Raw genomic sequence first — 22872 nt, forward strand, 5'->3', positions numbered from 1 at the left:
GAAATAGAAAGAAAATAGAGAATGCATCTCTATGCATTTGTGCATTGCATTCATCCATGCATGATACCATGATTCCTCATTGGAGTGAGACACTAGAAGAAAGAAAGAACATAAAGAACTAGAAAGAAAGAACAAAGAAAGTTAGAACAAAAGACAGTGAGAACTAGAAATAGGAAGGAAAAGAGAAAGAACAAAGAGAGAATGAAGAGAAGAAAAAGAGTAGAGTAAGGAAAGAATTCAAAGATTGAGCAACGGAGATAGAAGATTAGTGTAGTAGATTTACTTACTGAGCAATTAGTGTTCACCCTGTTGTTCTAAATGTTTTTGCAGGAAATAAGTGAGGAGTAGTCATGGACGTCGAGGAGTGGAGAGAAATGGCACTACTGTCCACTGTTTGAGCTGTGTACATGATACTTTTGCTATGTAAAGAATATATATTTAAAAGAAAAGAAATTTTTGGGCCCATTACTTTTCATTTGTATTGCTTAGTATTTATCATATTATATTTCCAAGTATACTAACTAGAAAGAGTCATTACACTGATGGTGCTAGTTGTGATGAGATAATGACTTAACCGCTCAAGCAAGCATTTATGATGGAACTGGAAGAAGAATTACATGATGAACAAAACAGAGTTAGAATGGTACCTTAATGAGAGTGTAAACCCATTACAAGTGATTGAATGTCTTGGGTTGGTGAAAAATAAATACAACAAAATTTAAGGTTCCTCGCGCATTGCAAGAGATGTCTTTGTTGTTCTGGTGTTTACAATTGCTTTCGAGTTAGCTTTAGTACATCGAGTCATGTACTTGATCAATTTCAAAGTTGTTTAACTCTCTGTGTTGTGGAAACCTTAATTTATGCACAAGATTGGTTAATATGTGCACCTACACCAATTCATGTTGAAAATGACATGGAGGATGCAAAATTTTATGAGTCAGGTAACTTACTATATCAATTCTTATATTCTTATTTAGTTAATTTCTGTTTAAATAATTTTATTCAATGTTTTTAGCATATAATTGATTTTCTGTGATTTATTTTGAAAAATGAATGCATTTGACGAGGAATATCTATTGCAAATTTCAGCATCAAACATGCGAACTTGAAAATTGGGATTGATGTTTAGTTTTGATTTATTTTGCAATGTTATGTTGTTTGCATGATTCAAATTTATGTTGTGTATCAACTTTTATATTATGTTGTTTGGTGTCAAATTTATGAATTATGACTTAGACAATTTTTTGTTATTTAAATATTAGTAATTTTAATTTTGGGAACATTACATGATATATTTGTAAATAGTTGGAGGTATATTGTGAATCTTCTGTGAATGTATAGGGTATATTTGCCATTTTATGTGAATAGTAGCGGTTTTTTGTAATTTTCGGAAAGAGTGCAGGGTATACAGGTTCCGGTTCCGAATATTGGGCCGGGCATCCGGACCGTCCACCCCCAAATATATCTGCCAACCCATCCACCTAAACGGGTCGGGTTTAAATTTAACCCTTCACAACTGAAACTTGTTTCCCTCGTTTTTTTTTTTTTGTCTACCAAAACGCTCCATCTCTCACAGTTTTGGTGCCGCACCACCACCATCCTTTTCTCTTAGGTTTTTTTTTTTAAATCCTTTTTATAAATTTGAGGTTCTGCCGATTTTAAGCTTAAGTTTCTTATTATGTAGAGTGTGTTATTCATCTTTTTTTTTTTTTGCCTACTTCAATCCGTAGACTGTGTTTCTTTTTTTTTGGTATAATTTTATTTTATTTTTGATTTTTTAATTTTAGTTAGTAGATAGTGCTTCATCTGAAGTTTTTCCTCAGGTTCAATACTTCTGACTCTCCAGGCTCTATTATCCTTAAGTAAGTTTCTGCAAAAAAGAAGAAAAGGGTTTAGGGTTTTGTAAAAAAATAAAAATTAGGGTTTATTTGAAGTTTATCATCGGGTTTTTTATTTATTTAGTAATTACACTTACCCATTTGTTTATTTGGTGCTATTTGTTTGTTTTGTTGAAGATAGAAGAGAAAGCTTGCAGTGATTGAATCATGGGTTCAAGTTTTATGTTTGAACCGCCGAGTGATGAAGAAATTGAAGAGTCGGAGTCTGAAGTGGAACAACAAGAAGATGGAGAAGGAGACGAGGAAGAGGAGAAACTGCCGAGTCGGCAGAAGCAATCTCCTTGGGACTTTGCTTTGTACTCTGAGTCTGCAGCTGAAGAGCATGCACGTCGAAGCACGACTTCCATTGATTTCAAAATCTCCAAATCTCTTCAACAGCGTTCCGTCCCCGTTCCCAACACTGTTGATGAGGATAAGTCTGATTCTGAACCTGACAAACAAGTAACTGAACTCTCTCAGCTTCAATTTTATAACCTTTTGTATTTTTCGCAAATTCTAGTTTGAGCTCTTTTATATTTATTTTTTTATTAGAAAGCACTTTTGGAGTGCATTTGAGTAAATTTGTTTACAAGTGCTTTATAGAAAAGCACATATGGAGTTAATTTTAACGAAGCACTTGTAAGCACTATTTTTAATCGGAAAACTACTTATTTTTTCAAAAAGGTTAACGACTATTCAATGAATCTTTAAATAGCATTTGAAGTGTTTTTAAGTTCTTGAAAAGCACTACAAAAATTATACAGAAGTCCTTTAACCATTCAAAAGCGCTCTAAATGGTTTCCAAAACTCTTCTTTACATACAATAAGATTGTGATATTGAAATATATGATTACCTTCTTTAGGAGGATTATAGACTGGAAGATGAAGATGATGAGACCACTAATGCTGCTGATAGGAAATCTTTTTTTGCACCGTCTGAAGGAACGTCATTTCATGCCAATTCGTTCATGGAGCTCAATTTATCTCGTCCTTTGCTTCGCGCTTGTGAGGCATTGGGCTACTCAAAACCCACACCAATTCAGGTTTAAGTTGCACCTACTATGTCTTCTCTAACTTAATCATCAATTCATTGAATGCTAGTGTTAAATTTACTAAATTCATATCTTTATTTATTTATATATTTGGGTAGGCGGCATGTATACCTATAGCATTGACTGGGCGTGATATTTGTGGGAGTGCAGTTACTGGTTCTGGGAAGGTACTCTGTTTACTTAATCCACAAATTTTTGATATTTGATTGGTAATGTGCTTTAATTTAGTTTTTATATATTTTATACAGACAGCTGCCTTCGCCTTACCTACATTAGAGAGGTTGTTGTTTCGTCCAAAACGTATTCCAGCTATACGGGTCCTAATTCTTACTCCAACGAGAGAGTTGGCAGCACAGTGAGTGTTTATTTAATTTCAATTCCTTGCTCCTTTTAGTTTAGTTTTTGCTACAAAAGTTACCAAGTGTAATTCTGCTTATACCATATTTTTAGAGTTCATTTCCTAATCATGCTACAAACTGTACCATAAAAAATTGATAGAAATTGCAAAAATGGTGTCTTCAGATCTTAAGATACCGTAATCACCCAAGTTTTACCTGTTTTTGTTCCTCTGATAGCCCACAAAATTATCTCGTTCTTGTCAATTGAATGTTACTGTTAGTGAACACTCTGAAATTTTATTTCAAAATTATCTTGTTTTATATTTTTAATCAGATTTTTGTTTCTTTAAAAAAACTTGTTTTTGGTCTCTGTATAGGGTTCACAGTATGATAGAGAAACTTGCTCAATTTACTGATATCAGATGCTGCTTGGTTGTTGGTGGGCTTTCAACAAAGGTTTGTGCTTACTTTGTCATCTCTTCAATTTCCTAATTTGCAAGCACTTGGCTCATGATTCTGTTACTTGTTTAATTCCAGTCAGTTTATATAATGACTTGGACTTTCTTATTCTGCTTTTAATTTTTCTTCTGTCTCTTCGTAAAAAATCCAGATACATGCAAACTTGCAATATTTCTGTTTTCATTGGACAATGTGGAAATATTTTCTTAGTTTTAATAAGAGCAAGGGATGCTTTTTTTGGCCATTTGCAATGTCCTTGTATGATTCATTCAATTATTTTGAAAATTTTCAATCATGTAATTATATATATTTGAAGTGTTATCTATTCTCATCAATTATATTGCTGCGATGTATATCATTGTAATTTTAGGTGCAAGAGACAGCATTGAGATCAATGCCAGATATTGTTGTGGCTACTCCTGGACGTATGATAGATCACTTACGGAATTCAATGTCTGTGGATTTGGATGATCTTGCAGTTTTAATCCTCGATGAGGCAGATCGTCTTCTGGAGCTAGGATTTAATGCTGAAATTCATGAGCTGGTACTTTTTCCTCAAATATATTTTTATTACATAAGCAGCAATTGTTTATGAGTCCTATTCTGACATGTTAAATCTTCTAGGTTTGTGTCTGTTGGTAAGCATAAAGTCAATGTCCTTTTTCCATCACAAAAGTAACTAATGTTTTAGTGATATCTCTTTATCTTTTCTCATTTTATGGAGGGCATCTGTTAATACATGGATTAGGAAAATCTAAAATAGGTAGCTAGAGGCTCAGAGTAGACAGAAAAATCTAGATGTTGATTGCTTCTTTAAATTATTGCTAAACCTTTCATATTTAAACATGTTGATAATTTAATTGAGACCTTTCTGATCATTTTAAGTAATTTTCAGGTTCGCCTATGCCCTAAAAGGAGACAGACTATGCTGTTTTCGGCTACAATGACTGAAGAAGTTGATGAGCTTATAAAGCTCTCTCTGACTAGACCCTTGCGCCTGTCAGCAGACCCATCTGCAAAACGGCCAGCTACTTTGACTGAAGAGTAATTTGTTTGACTTTTGGCAGTGTTTTTAATTTCTTTGCTTATTATATTATGTTAAAATTTTATTAACATGTACTGCTTAGAGGTTTTTAGCAAGCAGAAGTTATTTTTTGAAAATAAATAATTTCTTCTGGTTGCAGTTTTTATAAATTCTATTTAACCGATCAAGTTCTGTGATTTCTATTCTGCAGGGTGGTTAGGATACGCAGAATGCGTGAAGTAAATCAGGAAGCTGTTCTTCTTTCATTGTGCTCAAAGACTTTCACATCTAAAGTGATCATCTTCAGGTTTTGATTCTCAGTACATAAACTTATTATCTTCTTGAAATTAGACTTATTATCTTCTTGAAATTATGGTGACTACATGGCAACATAAATCCTTTTACAGTTAAACTTGATTTAGAACTTTCAAAATTTAGATTTTAGCTTTCCATATTTTTGGTTGATCTTGCTGGGGATATCGGTTATATGTAGTGACATTTCAATTTCTCTGGCAGTGGAACTAAGCAGGCTGCACATAGGTTAAAGATTTTATTTGGATTGGCTGGCTTCAAAGCTGCTGAGCTTCATGGAAATCTTACCCAGGCACAGCGTCTTGATGTGAGTAAATCAGATCATTACTAGTAATTTTTTTCAATTTCTTCACTGAACTTGTGACATTATTTTCCTATATTATGTGCTAGAATGTTATCTCAATGGAGAATTCATTTTTTTGGCTGTTATTGAATTTGTGATATTTCTTTATTATCCAATTCTAACTCATATTTGATTTGTAGGCTTTGGAACTTTTTAGGAAGCAGCAAGTTGATTTTTTGATTGCAACTGATGTGGCAGCTCGTGTAAGCAGAGACTCTGAAATTTATTACATGTGTTTCTAATTTCACCCACAGTTCCACGTGTTTTCTTTCAATCAACTCTATAGTTTCTCATGCTTCCCTTCAACATCAGTTTTTCTATTTTCCTTGTTCTGAATCTTTCAGTTATCATTTGGTTGGGGGTTTTAGGTGAAATTGGCATTATCCTTGTACCATGCCCTCCTTCACATCGCAGTTATGAAAATTGATAAAGAAACAGACAAAAATGGCAATTTTACTCTTGTTAGCTGGAATGATGATTAGTATTGTTTATCTGACACTCAGTTTTGCTACCATTTTTAGGGGCTCGACATAATTGGTGTGCAAACAGTTATTAACTACGCATGTCCCCGAGACCTTACCAGGTAGGCACTGAGCTATCTTTTATGTTGCTAGTTGACGATTTACTTGCCACTTCTACCATCAGCATTTATTCAATGACATTTATATCCTAATTTTCCTTGTCTTATGAACAATGTAAAACACTTTCAAAACTGAAGTTACTGAGCCCTGTTTTTTGCACTCTTTGAATTAAACTAGACTCACATTTTTCTTTCTAGTAAATCCTATGCTTTTATTTCTTGGTGCAGCTATGTTCATCGAGTGGGTCGTACAGCAAGAGCTGGCAGAGAAGGATATGCTGTTACATTTCTGGCAGACAATGATCGATCCCTTTTAAAAGCCATTGTAAGTCATATATTCTAACTTGTTTATTTTCGGACCTGAATATCCTTTTATTAGTCTTCTTATATCTAGTATATAGATCTTCTGATATTTTAAGGATGTTCATCTATTTAGCTTTTGTAATGTCAGCCTTGTGAATTTCTTCATTTAATAAATTCAAAATTACTTTATTGAGCATCTAAATTAGAAGCCAGTTTGTAATTCAACTCCTTTGTAATTGACTTATGTGGTCGTTACATAACTAAGAGGTTTAGCATTGGCTTTTTGTGGAATCCTGCAACTCTAATCTTCCTTATAGGAGTGCAGTCCCATCTGAGCAGGTGGATTATATCTTAGCTGATTGACTTTAGTATGCCTTTCCTTCAAGCATATGTAGGTACCCTAAGGTAGTCTTCATAGGTATTTCTCTTCTTTTCTGTTTTTCTTCAAATTTTTTTTTTTTTTAGTTGTAGTAACTCTTAATTTTTAATTAAGTTTGAAAAGCTTGGGGCCCATTTGATATAGAATTTGAAAACAGTTTTTTGTTTTTGAAAACAAGGGATACAACAAACCTAATGAAAATGCATTTGGTAAAAATGAGTCTAATTTTTTCCAAAAACAGTTTCAAATACAATCCAAAAACAAATATAAAAATATCATATCACAGTTTTCTATAGCTCTTAATCTAAAAACAGTTTTTAAATATTATATCAAACACATTTTCAAATATTAAAATACAACTCAAAAATTTTAATCTAATTTTAGGTTTTGAAAATTATTTTTGAACCACAAATCAAACAGACCCTTAAGTTTTCCTTTAACCTTTTCCTTTCTAGGGATTAGTACTTTAATTTATAGATGTCCTAAACAGATAAAAAACAAACCAATGCCATGGCTGAAGCTAGCGATGGAGAACTATGTGAAAACTGTATGATTAACTGATGACAATTACAATGAATTATGCTGTGATGCACATTAAGCTGAAACAGTTAATCAGGATCTGAAATAGGGGCACTATGATTTGGCTTCATAGAAGTCACAGACCCTAAGTAGGACTCTGATTTAAGAAGTATGCATGAACCAATGACTTAATTTGTTGTTGACAGTTCAGACAGTTGTAAAGAATGAAGATGGGTCTGAATGATCATTTGGAACTTTAACATCAAAGAATACCTAGATTAATCTTTGTTTTTCATAGTTCTTAACTCTTTCTTCTTTAACTGTTTTAATTTTCTTAAGAAGTTCCTTTATATGAATAAATGAGGCGTTTCTTATGAGACATTATATGTTTAATATATTATTTTTGGAGATGACAGAATTCTGAACATAATTTTCTTCAAATGTTATTTCCAACTTTAGGCTAAGAGAGTTGGTTCAAAGTTAAAGAGCCGCATTGTTGCAGAGCAATCAATTACCAAGTGGTCTCAAATAATTGAGCAGATGGAAGATCAAGTGTCTGCCATCCTTCAAGAAGAAAGGTTTTTGTTGTACTCACTTCTATGTTTTCTCTAACAAACTATTTATCTTTCTATTGTACTTATAGTTCTTCAAATGCCACAGGGAAGAGATGGCCCTGAGAAAAGCTGAAATGGAAGCAACAAAGGTACTTTATTCTATTCCAATGCAACTTGTGCATTGACATCTTGAGGAATATAAATTTGTACTTTTCCCCTTTTTTGAATCAATTTTTGGACCATGGTATGATTTAAAAAGGTGGTTCTCATTTCAAGAGCAAGTTAATTGGATTGCCACGGCATTCTATGTTTTTATTGTGAATTTGAACTCAGTGTTACAAGTTAATATGAATTTGTTCTTTAAGTTTCCTTTTCCTTTTTTTTTTTAAATCTCATGCATTCCCATAAAACATGCAGGCAGAAAATATGATTGCTCACAAAGAAGAAATCTTTTCACGCCCTAAAAGAACTTGGTTTGTGACAGAAAAGGAAAAAAAACTTACAGCAAAGGAAGCTAAGGTAATCTTGCAACTCATCTTTGGCCTTTATATATATTAACTGTTTGGGATGATGCAATTTATAGAACCAGATCAGAAACTCTGACAAGCATGTCTATATGGGATTCTTTTAGGTTGTTTTTAAGTAATATTTCTAATCTGGTTTGACTGAGACTGCTGATAGTAGAAGGTTGTTTATTATAGATGATATCTTGCTGATAAAATGATGGCTGTTCTATTAAGGAGCTTACCTGATTCTACATGATTGTAACATTCTTTTATTATATTATAAGAAGAAAGCAGAACTTTAGCTGTTTTTATTTCTCGTTCCCTGTATGCTAGTGAAATGAAGACTATATTTCATTTTCAACCACTTTTTTCTTTTTAATAGCATTATTTATTCTTTTTCGTATACAGTACCATCCCATTACCTACCTATGTGTTTAGTTACAAAAAACTTATATTGGCCTAATTTAGCCTTGGTATGTGACAAAGTGAGCTTGGGTAGAACTTACTCCCAAAAGCTAGCTCAAGGGAGGAGGTAGCCCAATCACTTATATACATCATAACAGCCCACTATTGGGGCGATGTGGGACAAATTCAACTTCTAACAGTATGAACCTGAAAAATGTAACTGTAATAGAAAACACTTAAAGAAAGATAAAGTTGCCAAAGAATTGGTGCTAATTTTTTAAATCTTGGGGCTCAAAGGGACATTTTCTTGAATTTGAAGGGAGGTAATAAAATTTACCTTTTCAACATGATAGTAGGTTACTCTTTCTTCTTTCTTTCTCCCTTTTTTTGGTAATGGACTATTCTTAATTGCTGTGTGATCTTTACATTCCTTTTTGACAGGCATCTATTGAAAATGGAAAAGGTTCTAGAAAGGAGGTAATTAGTGCCCAACAGGCTGAAGACATTAAAATGAAAGAAAAGAGGAAACGAGAGCGTGAGGTGGTTACAATCCTGAGTTTGAGTTATATTATCTTTTTTATTAACGACTTTTGAAATGTTGTTGTGATATTCATTTTTATATTTGTTTAACAGAAAAATTTGCCTCGAAAGAAGCGTCGTAAACTGGAAGCAGCTAGAGAAATGTTGGAGGATGATTATCAAGATAAAAAAGTATGCATCTTTTATTCTTCTGTGTGTTGAGACCTGTGTTGAAATTGAATTGAGGGTTTTAAGATTGTAGCTGACCCTAAATTGAGGATGAACCTTAAGCTTTAGATATGCATATAATCAATATGCCTTTGTTTCTAACTCCTAGAGACGCTTTCTTTCTCTGGTGTTCCCTTCCGCTTGTCCTTTCTCTTATTCCCCTTTTGTTCACATGTGAGTTTGTAGAGGACAAAGATGTGCTATCCTTGGGCTTCTTCCTGTAATTTGTGTGTATGCATGATTATTGATGTGTTATCTTTTTGAAGTTCTTACAAAATCATTAAACTGCATATGTTTTGTTGTTATTTTTTCATTTTGAGGCAGCAGGTTGTCATTTTATTTCTGAAGTCGTGTGGTACTTATATATAACAACTGCAGGGTAATGGAAAAGATAAGAAGGATGAGGCTGGAATCTCTTTAGTTGATCTGGCTTACAGACGAGCAAAAGCTGTGAAAGCTAAGAAGAAGGCAGTAGATGCTGGCAAGATTTCAAAGGTTGCCACTAAGAAAACAAAACGGAATTCCCAAAAAAGTCAACCTAGAGCAGAAGAGATGCGGGATCTGTTCCAGAGCGACATGAGCGAGAAGAAACAGAAGAGAAGTACAGGAAAAAAGTCCAAGAAATCTTTTAAGAGCAAGTCACGGTATGAATTAGCTCATATTTCTTTTCCTTGTTTAAGTTCCCCAGTGCCTTATTTGTGCTTCTTGCATGAATTAGTTTCCAACTTGAAATGGAGATTTGAAAAGCACAACTTTCCCAATAATTCTTAGTTAATTAGTCTAGCAAATCAGAAGGGAAAAAAATGAAGTACGAAATGTTGTTTTTCTTCTTTTGAGTTCTATAAGAATTTCATTACAGTTCTACACCTTTTTTTCTCTACCTTGACATGCTTTCCACCAATCACTCTCATTGCATCCTCAGTTACGTTTAAATTTGGGGCCTCTGGTAAATGTGTTTGAGCCCTTGGTTATATTTCCATCATCCAGTTGAACTAAAAAGGAATAAAGAGGATAGTCTGATTCTTTTGCTATGCTTTGTGAGCAAATACCTGCTTTTTATTGCAGTTCCCGTTTTCTAGTCATTTCATCTTGTTAATTCATGTCATGTGTTGCCCTTCTGAACCAATAGTTGCTTTGCATGGTCACATTGCACTTTAAGCCCCCATTCTAAACTCTTTTTTCTTTTGCCTTGCTATTATGTTCATGGGCAAGCACCATGACCATCCTTGTAAATGATTAATCTTTGTTTCTGCTAAGAATAGCAAGATCCACTGGCCAGGTTGTGCCTCATTGTAGTAATCTCTCCTCAGTAAACTTTTAATCTCCTTGCTGTTAGTACAACTGAGGAAGTCCATAATTGCTGTTGTCCTTGTAACTTTCATTTTTGCATTAATCTTCCATCAGAGTTTTTCGATGTAGCCATTGATATGATTGTGATTCACTTATGATTGGTTTTGCAGTTACAAGCGAAGGTAGTACTCAATTCAAGATTTCCCACATGGTGTACATTATGAAGGCGAGATTGATGGGTTTTGTAAACCTATGAGGACCGTCTTAAGGAACAGGAAGAAGAGTTTGAATCTTTCTTGTAATTCCTTAATGATTTTGGGTTTGGCGAGCGAGTAATCGTGAGAAAATTTTGTTTTTCTTTTGGTTTTGAGATGCAATACTTGACCCATTATCTATTTATTTTATCATATAATTTAAATTATTTAATTGCTTTGATAATAAAGGAAATTTAGATATATTGGTTTCTTCTTTATGCCAACTTCATATTAAATCAATATCAATTATTGAGTTAAAGACAGTATGTTTTGAGGTTTGATTAAATAACAAAAATCATTGTGTTTTAGGTGTTAAAATGAAAAAATTCAATAAATATTTATGTAAATAAAATTTTATAGTAGAAATTTCATCATTGTAACTGGGCATAGGTGATAGATTTATAAAATATATGAATGTTTTGTGATAACATGTATTATCTATCAAATAAACAATTGATATAAATTTCCTATTTAATCATGTTGAATTAAAAGTGTCAACCTCAAATGATCCATCTATTTTTATTTATTAAATGGGTCATACATGTCAATCTTTCTGTACCATTTAGTTTCAAATTCATTGATATATTTTCATGACATGTAACCATTTACTAAACAATCTGTGAATTTTAGCACATAAGTACAATAAATTCCATAAATAAATAAAAAAAAGTGGCTAAAGCCTAAAGCTCCTGAAGTAAATTGGTTATAGTACAATCTTAAAAAGTAATAAAATTATATTTACAATTTTTTTATATAATTTTGATGTGATAGTTTATGAAACAAATAGAATCTATTGTAAATTTATCAATCATTAATTATCAAGTTGAGATTGTATAAAAACGTGGTAAATATAATGAAATACACAAAAATCTTTGTACAAAAAATAAATAAAAGAGTGTATATAAAGTTATATCCATTATATTTACCCTTTTATCCATTTTATACCATGTCACGTAGAGCTAGTAAGATTTCTCTCTTAAAATAACTGAAGCACACCGATAAGCATGTAGAGAAAGAGAACAGAAAACGAACACTTACTCTCACAGCTCACTTGCTGACTCCTTCTCTCTCTCTCTTTAAAAACCCACCAGCCGCCACCTTCACCTCATCACTCATCTTCTTCTTCTTCTTTCTCCTCCATCATCACTTCCACTAAGGTTTAGGGTTTCATCTGCAATGACAACTCTCTTCACAACCATCCAACCCACTTTCCTTTCCTCAAAATCAACTGTGTTTTCTTCTTCAAATCCTTCTCCTCTTCTCTTTCACTTCACCCCCAAGCCCTTCTTCAAAACCTCGATTTCCTGCTCCCTCAACCACTCCACGCGCCCTCCTTACATCCCCCACCACATCCCCAATCCCAACTACGTCCGCATCTTCGACACCACCCTCCGCGACGGCGAGCAGTCCCCCGGCGCCAGCCTCACGTCCAAAGAGAAGCTCGACATCGCGCGCCAGCTGGCGAAATTGGGCGTGGACATCATCGAGGCGGGGTTTCCGGCGGCCTCCAAGGACGACTTCGAAGCGGTGAGGGTGATCGCCAAGGAGGTCGGGAACGCCGTCGCGGAGGACGGCTATGTTCCTGTGATTTGCGGGCTGTCGCGGTGTAATGAGAGGGACATAAGGACCGCGTGGGAGGCCGTGAAGTACGCGAAACGACCGAGGATTCATACGTTTATTGCGACGAGTGGCATTCATATGGAGTATAAATTGAGGAAGAGCAAAGCAGAGGTCATTGAAATTGCGAGAAGTATGGTTAAGTTTGCGAGGAGTTTGGGTTGTGAAGATGTTGAGTTTAGTCCTGAAGATGCTGGAAGGTCTGATTCTTTTAATGTTTTTTTTGTACTTAAAAATAGTTTTCTGAAGTTAAAAAAATTATATAAAATTGGGAATTTTTTTTGTTTTTCTTATCACTAATTTAGTAATGGGAATCAAACCCGTTTTCAAAAGGCAGTTTTTTTTTAAGAGGGCGATGGCGGGTAAGATTGTTAATGTTTGGTTTGGTTTTAAGAGGAGGGTGAAGCCACGTTTTCTTTGTTTTTCTCTCTCTTCTTATTGTAAGTTATACTTCACCCAATAAGTGAATTTTTATCACTTCACTGAATATAAAGTTTTGAAATTTGGATTTGATATTTTGAGTCAATTTCAGCCTGTGATTCATCTTCATTTTAATTCTCTTGTCTTGAAACAACTGTAGATTAGTTCTTTATCATCTGAATTACTGATTGTGAATTGTATGTTGGTGAATGATTTTGTGTTTTTTTGGTGAATGTTAGTGATATAATTTTCAAAATTATGTTATATTTGGGTCATTAAAGCGGATAGTTTGGTACGAATCTCTTGAATTATGTAATTGGGCTGATTTTGATTTTGGCTATAAGTATAGTGATTATGCAGAAATATACTTGATGTAATATGGTTTCTCTTTTTATTAATTTTTCTAAAGTGAGTAGTGATATTTTTGTATTTGTTTAGTTCATTGAGAATTTAGTGATTTGTTCTCTGGTATTTGTAATGGCTAGCACCTTTAGTTGTTTGAATATACTGATTTCTTTCTGTGCTTATTTTGGTGTTCAAGAATATATTCTAAAGTAGTATGAAAGATTGTGGTTTGGTTTTTAGAAAGGGCGAAGTAATTTACAAGCCAAAACCTTTAGTTGTTTGAATATGCTGACTTCTTTCTGTGCTTACTGTGGTGTCAAAGAATATATTCTAAAGTAGAAAGGAAGTTGCGCGGTTTGGATTGTTAGATAAGACGGAGTAATTTTCAAGCAAGGACATTATGATTTCAGTCAAAGTTGCCAGCTGAGTAGAGAAATGAAGATTAGTAGTTTTCTGGAATATAATAATATTATGACATCATTAATTACTCAACAAAAGCTTGTTTCTTTTGTGTTTTTTCTCTTCTTCTCTGATAAGAAACTAAAAAAAAAATGTTCTTTCTATTAATAAAAAGCTTCCTGTAGAAATTGATGATATATGTGTTATTTTCTTTTCTTTGAGAGTGATGGTACTTTTTCTTTCTTCACTTCTACCAGATCTGAGAGGGAGTTTTTGTATGAGATCTTGGGTGAAGTTATTAAGGCCGGGGCAACAACACTTAACATACCAGATACTGTTGGTATAACTGTGCCTACTGAATTTGGACAATTGATTGCTGACATAAAAGCCAATACCCCTGGAATCGAAAACGTTATTATTTCAACACATTGCCAGAATGATCTTGGACTTTCTACTGCCAACACTATAGCTGTATGTCGTGTTTTTAATTGTACTTAATGTATGGGGAACCATGATAAAATTGTACTCACATCTCGGGTCATGTAAATTCAGGGGGCACTTGCAGGTGCTAGACAACTGGAAGTAACAATTAATGGCATTGGTGAGAGAGCCGGAAATGCTTCATTAGAGGAGGTCAGTGTATTAGTTCATACAAAAATTTGAAAATTTCTCAGATTGTTTTTCAATTACTAATAATAGTCTCATTTTGTGGCAGAAGAATATATAGATAATTCTATGCAATGTTGTAAAAGGAAAAACATAGGGGTGGGATAAATAATCCGAAAACTGAACCGAACCGAAAATTAGGTTTTTCTACAAACCGGTTTGGTTTTTGGTTTGTGAAATTCAAAAAACCGGTTCGGTTTGAAAAAAATTTCAAACCGGTTTTACTCTAAATATAAAAGCAAAAAATTTTTTTTTACTCCTCACTCTATTTCTCTTCATAGTTCGTCTTTCTCCGCCTCCAAATCTGAAAATTGAAATCTCTACACTTCGTGGGATGAAGATGATTTATGTTATATTAAGTTTTTTTACTTTGTAATTTTATGTTATGTATTTGAGTTTATTAATGAATATTGACTATTCAGTAATGTGTAATTGAATTCTTTATGTTTTTATTTCATATTCTGGATTCAGTATCCGCAAATAAGTAATTTAATGTATTTTTCATACAAAGAATACAGCAATAATATAAAATAAAAGAGAAACATAGTATGAAGTTATATATAAAATAATAAATATTTGAATTTAGGGACTTAAATGAAACATTGAAGAATTTTAAGGATTAAAGGATAATTTGAAAACCGGTTAACCGGTAACCGAACCAAAAATTTGGTTCGGTTTACATTCGGTTTTTAACCAAAACGGTTCGGTTTTCGGTTTTGATAATCCGGTTCGGTTAACCGGATTATCCCACCCCTAGAAAAACATTGGCATTTATTTTAGACGTTATAAAAATAAAAGAAAAAATTTATTTAACTCATTGTGGTGTGCCACAATCTATGAATCCATCATCCAAAAGGTAACAGTCAAACCTTCTTATACTGTTTGTTCTTTTACCTGATAGATTTGTTTCAGAACTTTTGATGTCGAGGTGGGAGAGAGAGAGAGAGAGACCTTTAGAGAAATAATGTTTTCATTTTCTTGATAACTGAGTAAATTTGATTGAATTTTGTGCCATTCAAATGTGCTAATTTTACTAGCATTTAAAACATATTCTTTATTATGTTTTTCTATCTTCCTTAATTGCTGTTTTCATTTGTTTTTTATGTTTTTTCTTCAATTACTTATTTTAATGTCTATCCTGTAGGTGGTAATGGCTCTTAAATGTCGTGGTGAGCATGTATTGGGAGGTCTCTATACTGGAATCAATACTAGACACATTGTTATGGCAAGCAAGATGGTATTTTTTTCAAAACACTTTAACCTATTTTCTTGTTAATAGAATTTGTTTTGATTGATATGTCTTACTTATTTGCTTGATAATTTAGGTAGAAGAGTATACTGGGTTGCATGTGCAGCCACACAAAGCTATCGTTGGAGCTAATGCTTTCGCTCATGAAAGTGGTATTCATCAGGTTTGTTTATTTACCTTTCAACATGAAAGAATTTGTAGTACTTACTGGCTTATTCTATTCATGGCCCACCCTTATTTGTCTTCTGCATCATGGCTCAATTGTGTCTGTGTGTTATTAATTCACTTGGTCTTTGAAAGGCTTTGAACGTGTCCAAAGGCTTTGAAAGGCTCTGCATCATGGCCCACCCTTATTAATTCACTTGGTCTTTGAACGTGTCCAAGTATGAATTTCACCTATACCTTATTAATTCACTTGGTCTTTGAACGTGTCCAAGTATAAATTTCACCTATATCTTGTGTGGTGGTATTTGAAAGGCTAGAAAATTGGAACTTGCTGTGGTGCCTTTTTTGTCCTTCCATTTCATCTGTTTGTTCATTTAGTTAGCAACCCCAGAAGTTCTTAACCAATCAAGTGTGCTTTGTGAAAGTGTTGCATTGTATTGAATTGATTTCCTGCTTGTAGTTTTTTTTTTTTTTTTTTTTGGTCTAAGTAAGGTATCTTAAAAATTCTTCCTCTTTTGTAGGATGGAATGCTGAAACACAAAGGTACATATGAAATTATCTCTCCTGAAGATATAGGACTTGAACGATCCAATGAAGCTGGTATTGTCCTTGGAAAGCTTAGGTAGGATGTTGAACTCATCAAATATTTTATTTCTTCTTTTGGCCTTGTAGATATCTGTTGTAATTTGTCTTCCAATTCTTGAAATGTATACCTTAGTTTGTCCATGTTTGAAAAGAAGAATATGTTTCAATTTTTTAGAATTTTATTGATCAAAAGAACTTGCAAATATAACCATCACTAGTATTTCCATCATTAATTGCTATTGGCTGGATGTAGGTTTGACAAACTTTTGAAAATGGTAGTTTGCACATGGCTGTAGCGCAACTGTATAGGAAGTGACTATAGGCATTTTACTTTGACGAACCATATAGAATCCTGAGAGAGCTGAAAATATTCGTCACTCTTGCCTGAACACTTTACTTCCGACTTTTACTGTGGTAAACTAGATTTAAAATTCTAAATTTGGTGAGGCATAATTGCACCCATAAGGAAAATTCTACAAAATTATAGTGACATGTATTCCTTTTATTCTTCAATAGAAGGCAAAGAATTGTTCTAAAGTGATTTTCCTTGTTTTAGCATTTAAATTCCACTTCTTTGTTAGTTGTTTTGGGCTCTCATAAATGTGCAGTCAAGGGTTTTGAGATATCAACCACCTTTTTGTATGAGAAGATAAGACTGTATCTCTCGATTCTGTGCCTGTTGTACTTTGTTTTGTATTCTATTGAATTGGGTGTTATTATAGATATTTTCTTGTTCTGAGCTTCTTTATGCGTTAGCTTTTTTTATATCTCATTTAATTATTTTCTTATTTGAAAATTTTTGTGCTACAGTGGACGCCATGCTTTAAAGGACCGGCTGAAAGAGGTAAACAATGATTTAGATTTTTGTTAGGTTGATTAAATCATCTTTTACTTTCTGATTATGAATTAATACTTTTTTCTTCCTGATTTTTCAGCTTGGTTATGAACTCAATGATCAGCAGCTTGGGAATATATTCTGGCGTTTCAAAGCTGTAGCTGAACAAAAAAAGGTGACATAGGAACTTATGATAATATCTGAGTGGCTTTCTTTTATAATTGAGTCTGTGATATATTATTTATGCAAATGTGTTTGATGGTGGCTGTAAGAATTTAATTATTAGTTTGTAGAATTGGTTAAGATTAAGACAGTAACTTTTATATAACAAAACTAGAAAAGAGTGTTTTTTGAGGCTTTATAATAATTATAGTGGAGCAGCATATGTTTAAGACTCATGCTTGTCAAGTTTCCCTGTCATATATTTACTGAGGCAAATGCTTCGGTGAACCGCTTTCCCTAGGTGAATGGTGTCCTTGTCATTTTCAATATGGGTGTTCAAAGAGTACATCAGCAGAATTACAGAGTCATCATTTGACATCTCAGTATAGTGAAGCCTTATAATCTTTTCCGGGTGATAAAGAAAGTGGACCATTTCTGCAAAGCTGTGCATGTAAATGCAAACCTGTTTCAAATTTTTTTTCTCCTTGAAGTAAATACTTTCCTTACTGTTATTTCTTTTTACTGGTGTTTCAGAGAGTTACTGATGCAGACTTAATAGCATTAGTATCAGATGAAGTTTTTCAGCCAGAAGTTGTGTGGAAGCTTCTTGATCTGCAGGTAAATTTCTTTCTTGTTTCTTCATTCTATTTGATTGCATTTTTGTTGTAGAAGTATTTTTAATTGGATGGTCCTATTATTGAGTCAATTATTAGAGAAAAGATCTGGACATGTGGAATGATTGTTGAGCATATCAAGGAAGCACAAATCAAGGAGATAACAGAATTTGAAATGATAATGATAACAAGGGTTATTATCACCAACTTCCCCCTAGGTTCGAGTTTATATCACCAATACCCTATGCATACAGGAATACTAACCTCCCATGAGGTTTAATGAAACATGAATTAAGTATTAACATTCACTAAGCCCGGTTAACAAACGGCAGTGGTTGAAAAATAAAGGGTACATGCGTAATTACTCTCTGAAAATTTGGAAAAAGAATATTGACTTTGGAGTCTCAAATTCTCTCAAGAATATAGTGAGCTATCGTCTTTGGTCTCTAAAAAAATGAGACTCATGTTTGTGCTTAATCTCAAATGGGTTTCTAATGTTGGCTCATTAAAGGGTTGTGGTGGGCACACCATGGGATTTGATGCTTTGGCCGCCCTTCTTGCCATCAACCACTTTGAAAGATTCATTTCAAGCTTAAAGTTCCAAAGAGACACCATGAATGGGTCAACTTGCTTCTGTGACTTGTTTGTCACTAGCTGCCAAAGTGGAGGAAACCCAAGTGCCCCTTCTTTTGGATGCAAGTTCATATATTATTGATTTGCAATCTATGTGTTTGTTAAAATACCACCTCTCAACTCTTTTTGTGTGTTCTTCAACTTGTTATTCATTTATTAATATAGGGTCTTGTATTGTGTTGTGTTTTCAAAGTGAGGTTTTGTGCTTAATGATATTTGTTAATAAATGTTGCGTTTGTCATTTGTGTTGTGTTTATTTAACTTGTTTTTAATCATGGATGTAAGGTTATGTGTTATATTTAGGTGGAGGAATCAAAGGATGCCTTTTAGGCTAAGACTATACAAGGAATGAAGCTTTTGGTATTGTCTACTCTAAAGTGACACCAATTTCTTAATTTCAGCTGTGAAAATTCAAATGATTTATAGGCTTGGGCATCATCAGTCTCTTCATCACCTTAGCCTCTATCGATAAAAGCTTAGTCCATGTTCAACAGATGCAATTGCCTTCACTAAATCATGCATTTGTATATGTACTTGATAGTTTGAATGACCTGATGCCTAGAAATGTAGGTTACAACTACTTTTTACAATTTCTAGTGTACATAGGAGAAGAAGAAACTCAGCCTATAAATAAGCAAAATATTTTACCATTGCAATGGCCAATCAAATATGTCCAGTAGCGTGACTTTTCATGTTAGACAATTGTTTGTAATTAAACATTATAGTAAGGCTAGTCCTGTAACACATTACTTATAGATTGAACTTCAAGGCCAATGTTAACATCTCATACTTTCTGTTAAGAATTTCTGTTTGTGGAGCTCAGAGGAGATGAATGCATATTTTGCAAAATCTCAGGGGAGCTAAGTCAGGATTTCTCATATTTATGGGGTGTTGGTGATGTTAACCTGTGGATAAGTAGGTGATAATAACCTTAATAATAGTAGTAGTTGAATTGTTATTATTGTTTCACCCTCCTTTCTCCATATTGAATTGTTTTTATTCTACATTTCCCTGTCTATGAGTTGATTGTAATCAAGGCAATTTCATAAGTTTCTGTATTTTGCACCAACAAACAGGTTACTTGTGGAACCCTTGGTCTTTCTACAGCAACTGTTAAGCTCATTGGCGCTGATGGGAAAGAGCATGTTGCTTGTTCTGTGGGAACTGGGCCTGTTGATAGCGCTTACAAGGCTGTTGATCTCATCGTAAAGGTTTGATATGAGTAAAAATTTTTTGTCTTATTTGAGTTTTGGGCATCATCAATCTTGTTTTCTACCTAACCTATAACATAGGATACCTGTGTTAGCATTCTTTCTAGCTGACTGTTAGTAGTTCTTTAAGGTACTCTCTATATTATCTGGAAAAAAAAAAAAAAAAAGTGAATTCAAGGTATTGCTTTTAAACTTTATTCGTGTCATGATGAATATGAGCTCTTGATACTTGCAGGAACCAGTGACTCTTCTTGAGTATTCAATGATTGCAGTTACTGAAGGCATTGATGCAATAGCCACCACTCGTGTTCTAATTCGTGGAGACAATAATCCCACATCATCAACTAATGCTCTAACTGGTGAAACAGTTCAGCGAACATTCAGGTACTGGATGTAATATTGTTTCTCTCTCTTACTTAGTGTATTCCTCCTGATTCATACCTCTTTAACTCTTTTTATCTTCTTTTGGTATCTCCAGTGGAACAGGAGCAGGAATGGATGTTGTTGTCTCTAGTGTCAAGGCATATGTTGCTGCTGTGAACAAGATGTTAGGTTTTCAAGATCAGTTGCCATCCAACGTTTCTGAAGAAAGAACTCCCGTGTCTGCTTGAAAAGTGCGGAACTCCACCTGATGTGCAGCAAAATTTACAAAATAGGATCAAATCTCCTTGTTGCAGAAGCATAGAGCGAAGCTCCCTTGCGCTTGCTTATTATCACACCCACAGAGCTAAAGGTGCATCAATCTGCTTCCTTGTACAAATTTTTTAAGAAATAATTTTGTTCATAAGCCTGAACATCGGTAGTGAGTTTGGTTTACTTTAACTTTAGTTTAATCTGTGTATCATTTCTGAAAAACTCAAAACATTTTCTAGATTAATATACAATGTGTTTGCTCTTTAAGTTGAAGGGGGTAAATTGATATTTTAGTTACGTGTAAATTTTTTTTTTATGACCGAGAGTGTTTGGGTCAGTTTATGCATATTTCAACTAATCTTTTGCGACTCTAAAACTACCGATCGAGTACAAGCTCCAATGGTCATTCCTATTAAGGATTGTGGGGACTCAAATTCGGGAGATCATGTAAACTCATATTCTTGTTTGTTCTTTTACTATCAAATCATCCAATGGCGGTTGCTACGGGTAAATTTACAATGAGTCCCACTATATTTGTTCATCAGTTTTTGTAATAAATTGATATGATCTACTATTAAAAAAAAAAAAAAAAAAAAAAAAACAATGGGGGAGGTTATATAATTTGTTTCAGTTAAAAAATTATTCAAAATTGATCAGAATAGTATGAATAAGTTTCTTTTGAACCTTTGTTTTAAAAGTCGTATCGGATCGGTTGGTCCAACCGGTTCGACTAGGACCCGATTGTATGTCCGGTCCGAATCAATATAAAACCCGTTATTAATTAAAAAACTGTTTGAACCCATTATTAAATCGGATGAATAGTGCAAACCTCTCGATCGAACCGGATCACTTGGTAATCCAAATCAATGTTTAAATGAAAAAAACCCTAAATCTAAGTCTTTTTCATGCGACTCCACTCTCTTCAATCTCTCAACTCTCTAAAATTTCAACTTATTTCTCAAAGTAACTGCACTTAGTCTCAATTCAATCTTTCAATTGAATCTCAACTCCACTCTCCCTTGGACCCTTGCTTGACGACGACAACACCTCCCTTGCTGGATTTCTCCCTTGCTCGACGATGACGGCACCTCTCTCACTAGATTTCGGTGACGACACACCTCCCTTCTCCCTTGCTCGATGATGACGGACGATGACGCCTCCCTCATTTGCTGGAATCAACGACAACATCACTTCTATAGACGTAAAAATCTACCTGTACGAAAAGGGGGGGTCTGATCCCGCGAGGTTAAGGCCACTAGCGATCCGCTGTACCTGCACACGTAGGAAACACACGCGTGAAGCGAACGGGAAACACCGGTGTGGTGTTTGCTGTAGGCACTCCGACGCTCAAGTCAGCAAGGCTGAAGGGCAAATATAGTGAGGGCTAGGGAATAAAAGGTTACCGGAAGTCTAGTCGGGGACTGTGACTACGACGATGATGTGAAGCTCTCAAGTCGGAGCTTTCGGTGTGAAGGTTGAATGTCCTCTGTGAGAGGGCTGACCTCTGCTTATATAGTGACTGTTTGGTCTCCCAATCCTGGTAGAAGTAGGAGTCCTAGTATGACTCTAATGCAAACCCTAGAAGAATTAGGGCCGTGGTAAGCTGTCTTACCAGTGTTCGAATAGGAAGGTGATTCTGATTAGGAGAGTAACTTCGAGCAGGAAAGTGATCAGGAATGGGAAGTATTCTGAGGAGATCGTGGGCTCTATACTCACCCATGGACTTGGGAAATGGGCTGGGATTAGGAGGCTCGTGCCCACGTGGTCTGGGCCGGCTACACATTGTACAGAATGGGCCTAACCCGGTAGGGTCATATCAGGATTGGGCTTGGCTTCTTCTTCAGTGTCGCGCCCATTTTCTTATTTGGGCCAAGGACGATTTTTGGCCCTAACAACTTCTCTTGCTCAAAATCGACGAAGACGATGCCTCTCTCTTTTGTAAAGATATTTTTCCACTGTCTTTATTTATGCATAATTTGGTCACTGAATTTGTATATAAAAAACACTTGCACCAAATATTTTGTTATTGATTATTATGTATTTTGTCATTTAATTTGTAATGGATGAACACATCATGTTTGGAGACTTTGGATTATAGTTAAATCATGTTGGGATTGTTAATGAATTTGAATTGGGTAGTAATTAAGTTGGTATTCTGTTATTGGAAATCTGAAATTTTTCAAATTTTTTTTTTATTTTTTTATTTTTTTTTGCAGTGCTAATGTCATTGGTCCAACTGGTCGGTCTAACTAGTTGGACCGGTTGACTAGTGACCTGGGCAATGAAGCAGGTGTCCTCTGATCCGGGTTTTAAAACAACGTGTAGGACAAGATATTTATAAGAATTAAAATTTATCAGTGGTAAAATAAAATGTATATTTATGTATTTGAATTCTC

The 22872-nt window shown here is 34.3% G+C and overlaps 2 protein-coding genes across 6 annotated transcripts; both read left to right on the forward strand.

Moving 5' to 3' along the window:
• The first annotated feature begins 1549 nt into the window (after positions 1 to 1549).
• LOC116132639 (DEAD-box ATP-dependent RNA helicase 28) lies at positions 1550 to 11143 on the forward strand. 5 transcript variants are annotated; one of them, XM_031418310.1, is made up of 21 exons: positions 1561 to 1612; positions 1788 to 1862; positions 2016 to 2339; positions 2741 to 2920; positions 3028 to 3096; positions 3178 to 3284; positions 3645 to 3723; positions 4097 to 4270; positions 4622 to 4770; positions 4962 to 5057; positions 5267 to 5369; positions 5546 to 5608; positions 5927 to 5988; positions 6214 to 6310; positions 7646 to 7764; positions 7847 to 7889; positions 8158 to 8259; positions 9093 to 9191; positions 9285 to 9362; positions 9777 to 10042; positions 10859 to 11143. In XM_031418310.1, exons 3-21 carry the CDS (start codon positions 2046 to 2048, stop codon positions 10872 to 10874), a joined length of 2196 nt encoding a protein of 731 aa, XP_031274170.1. In that variant the 5' UTR covers positions 1561 to 1612; positions 1788 to 1862; positions 2016 to 2045; the 3' UTR covers positions 10875 to 11143. The 5 variants fall into 5 exon arrangements, with proteins under 5 accessions (XP_031274171.1, XP_031274170.1, XP_031274172.1 ...); XM_031418312.1 differs by having other exon boundaries at positions 1577 to 1612; positions 2020 to 2339; XM_031418311.1 differs by lacking the exon at positions 1788 to 1862 and having other exon boundaries at positions 1550 to 1612.
• A 791-nt stretch (positions 11144 to 11934) lies between these two features.
• Positions 11935 to 20475, forward strand: LOC116132635 (2-isopropylmalate synthase 1, chloroplastic-like). The gene is made up of 12 exons (XM_031418304.1): positions 11935 to 12759; positions 13981 to 14194; positions 14276 to 14356; positions 15534 to 15626; positions 15715 to 15801; positions 16325 to 16425; positions 17199 to 17232; positions 17324 to 17398; positions 17920 to 18003; positions 19709 to 19843; positions 20079 to 20227; positions 20322 to 20475. The coding sequence occupies exons 1-12, from the start codon at positions 12119 to 12121 to the stop codon at positions 20452 to 20454; spliced, it is 1827 nt and encodes a 608-aa protein (XP_031274164.1). The 5' UTR covers positions 11935 to 12118; the 3' UTR covers positions 20455 to 20475.
• The last annotated feature ends 2397 nt before the right edge of the window (positions 20476 to 22872 follow it).

The sequence above is a fragment of the Pistacia vera genome, unplaced genomic scaffold (assembly GCF_008641045.1).
Source record: "Pistacia vera cultivar Batoury unplaced genomic scaffold, PisVer_v2 Contig257, whole genome shotgun sequence".
In the NCBI taxonomy this organism is placed as follows: Eukaryota; Viridiplantae; Streptophyta; class Magnoliopsida; order Sapindales; family Anacardiaceae; genus Pistacia; species Pistacia vera.

Excerpts from the sequence above, each read along its gene's own strand:
- LOC116132639 (XM_031418311.1), top strand. The coding sequence starts at position 2,046 with ATGGGTTCAAGTTTTATGTTTGAACCGCCGAGTGATGAAGAAATTGAA. Across the intron at positions 2,921-3,027 it reads CAAAACCCACACCAATTCAG|GCGGCATGTATACCTATAGC; the intron begins GTTTAAGTTGCA and ends ATATTTGGGTAG. Across the intron at positions 3,285-3,644 it reads ACGAGAGAGTTGGCAGCACA|GGTTCACAGTATGATAGAGA; the intron begins GTGAGTGTTTAT and ends GTCTCTGTATAG.
- LOC116132635 (XM_031418304.1), top strand. The coding sequence starts at position 12,119 with ATGACAACTCTCTTCACAACCATCCAACCCACTTTCCTTTCCTCAAAA. Across the intron at positions 12,760-13,980 it reads AGTCCTGAAGATGCTGGAAG|ATCTGAGAGGGAGTTTTTGT; the intron begins GTCTGATTCTTT and ends CACTTCTACCAG. Across the intron at positions 15,627-15,714 it reads TTGTTATGGCAAGCAAGATG|GTAGAAGAGTATACTGGGTT; the intron begins GTATTTTTTTCA and ends TTGATAATTTAG.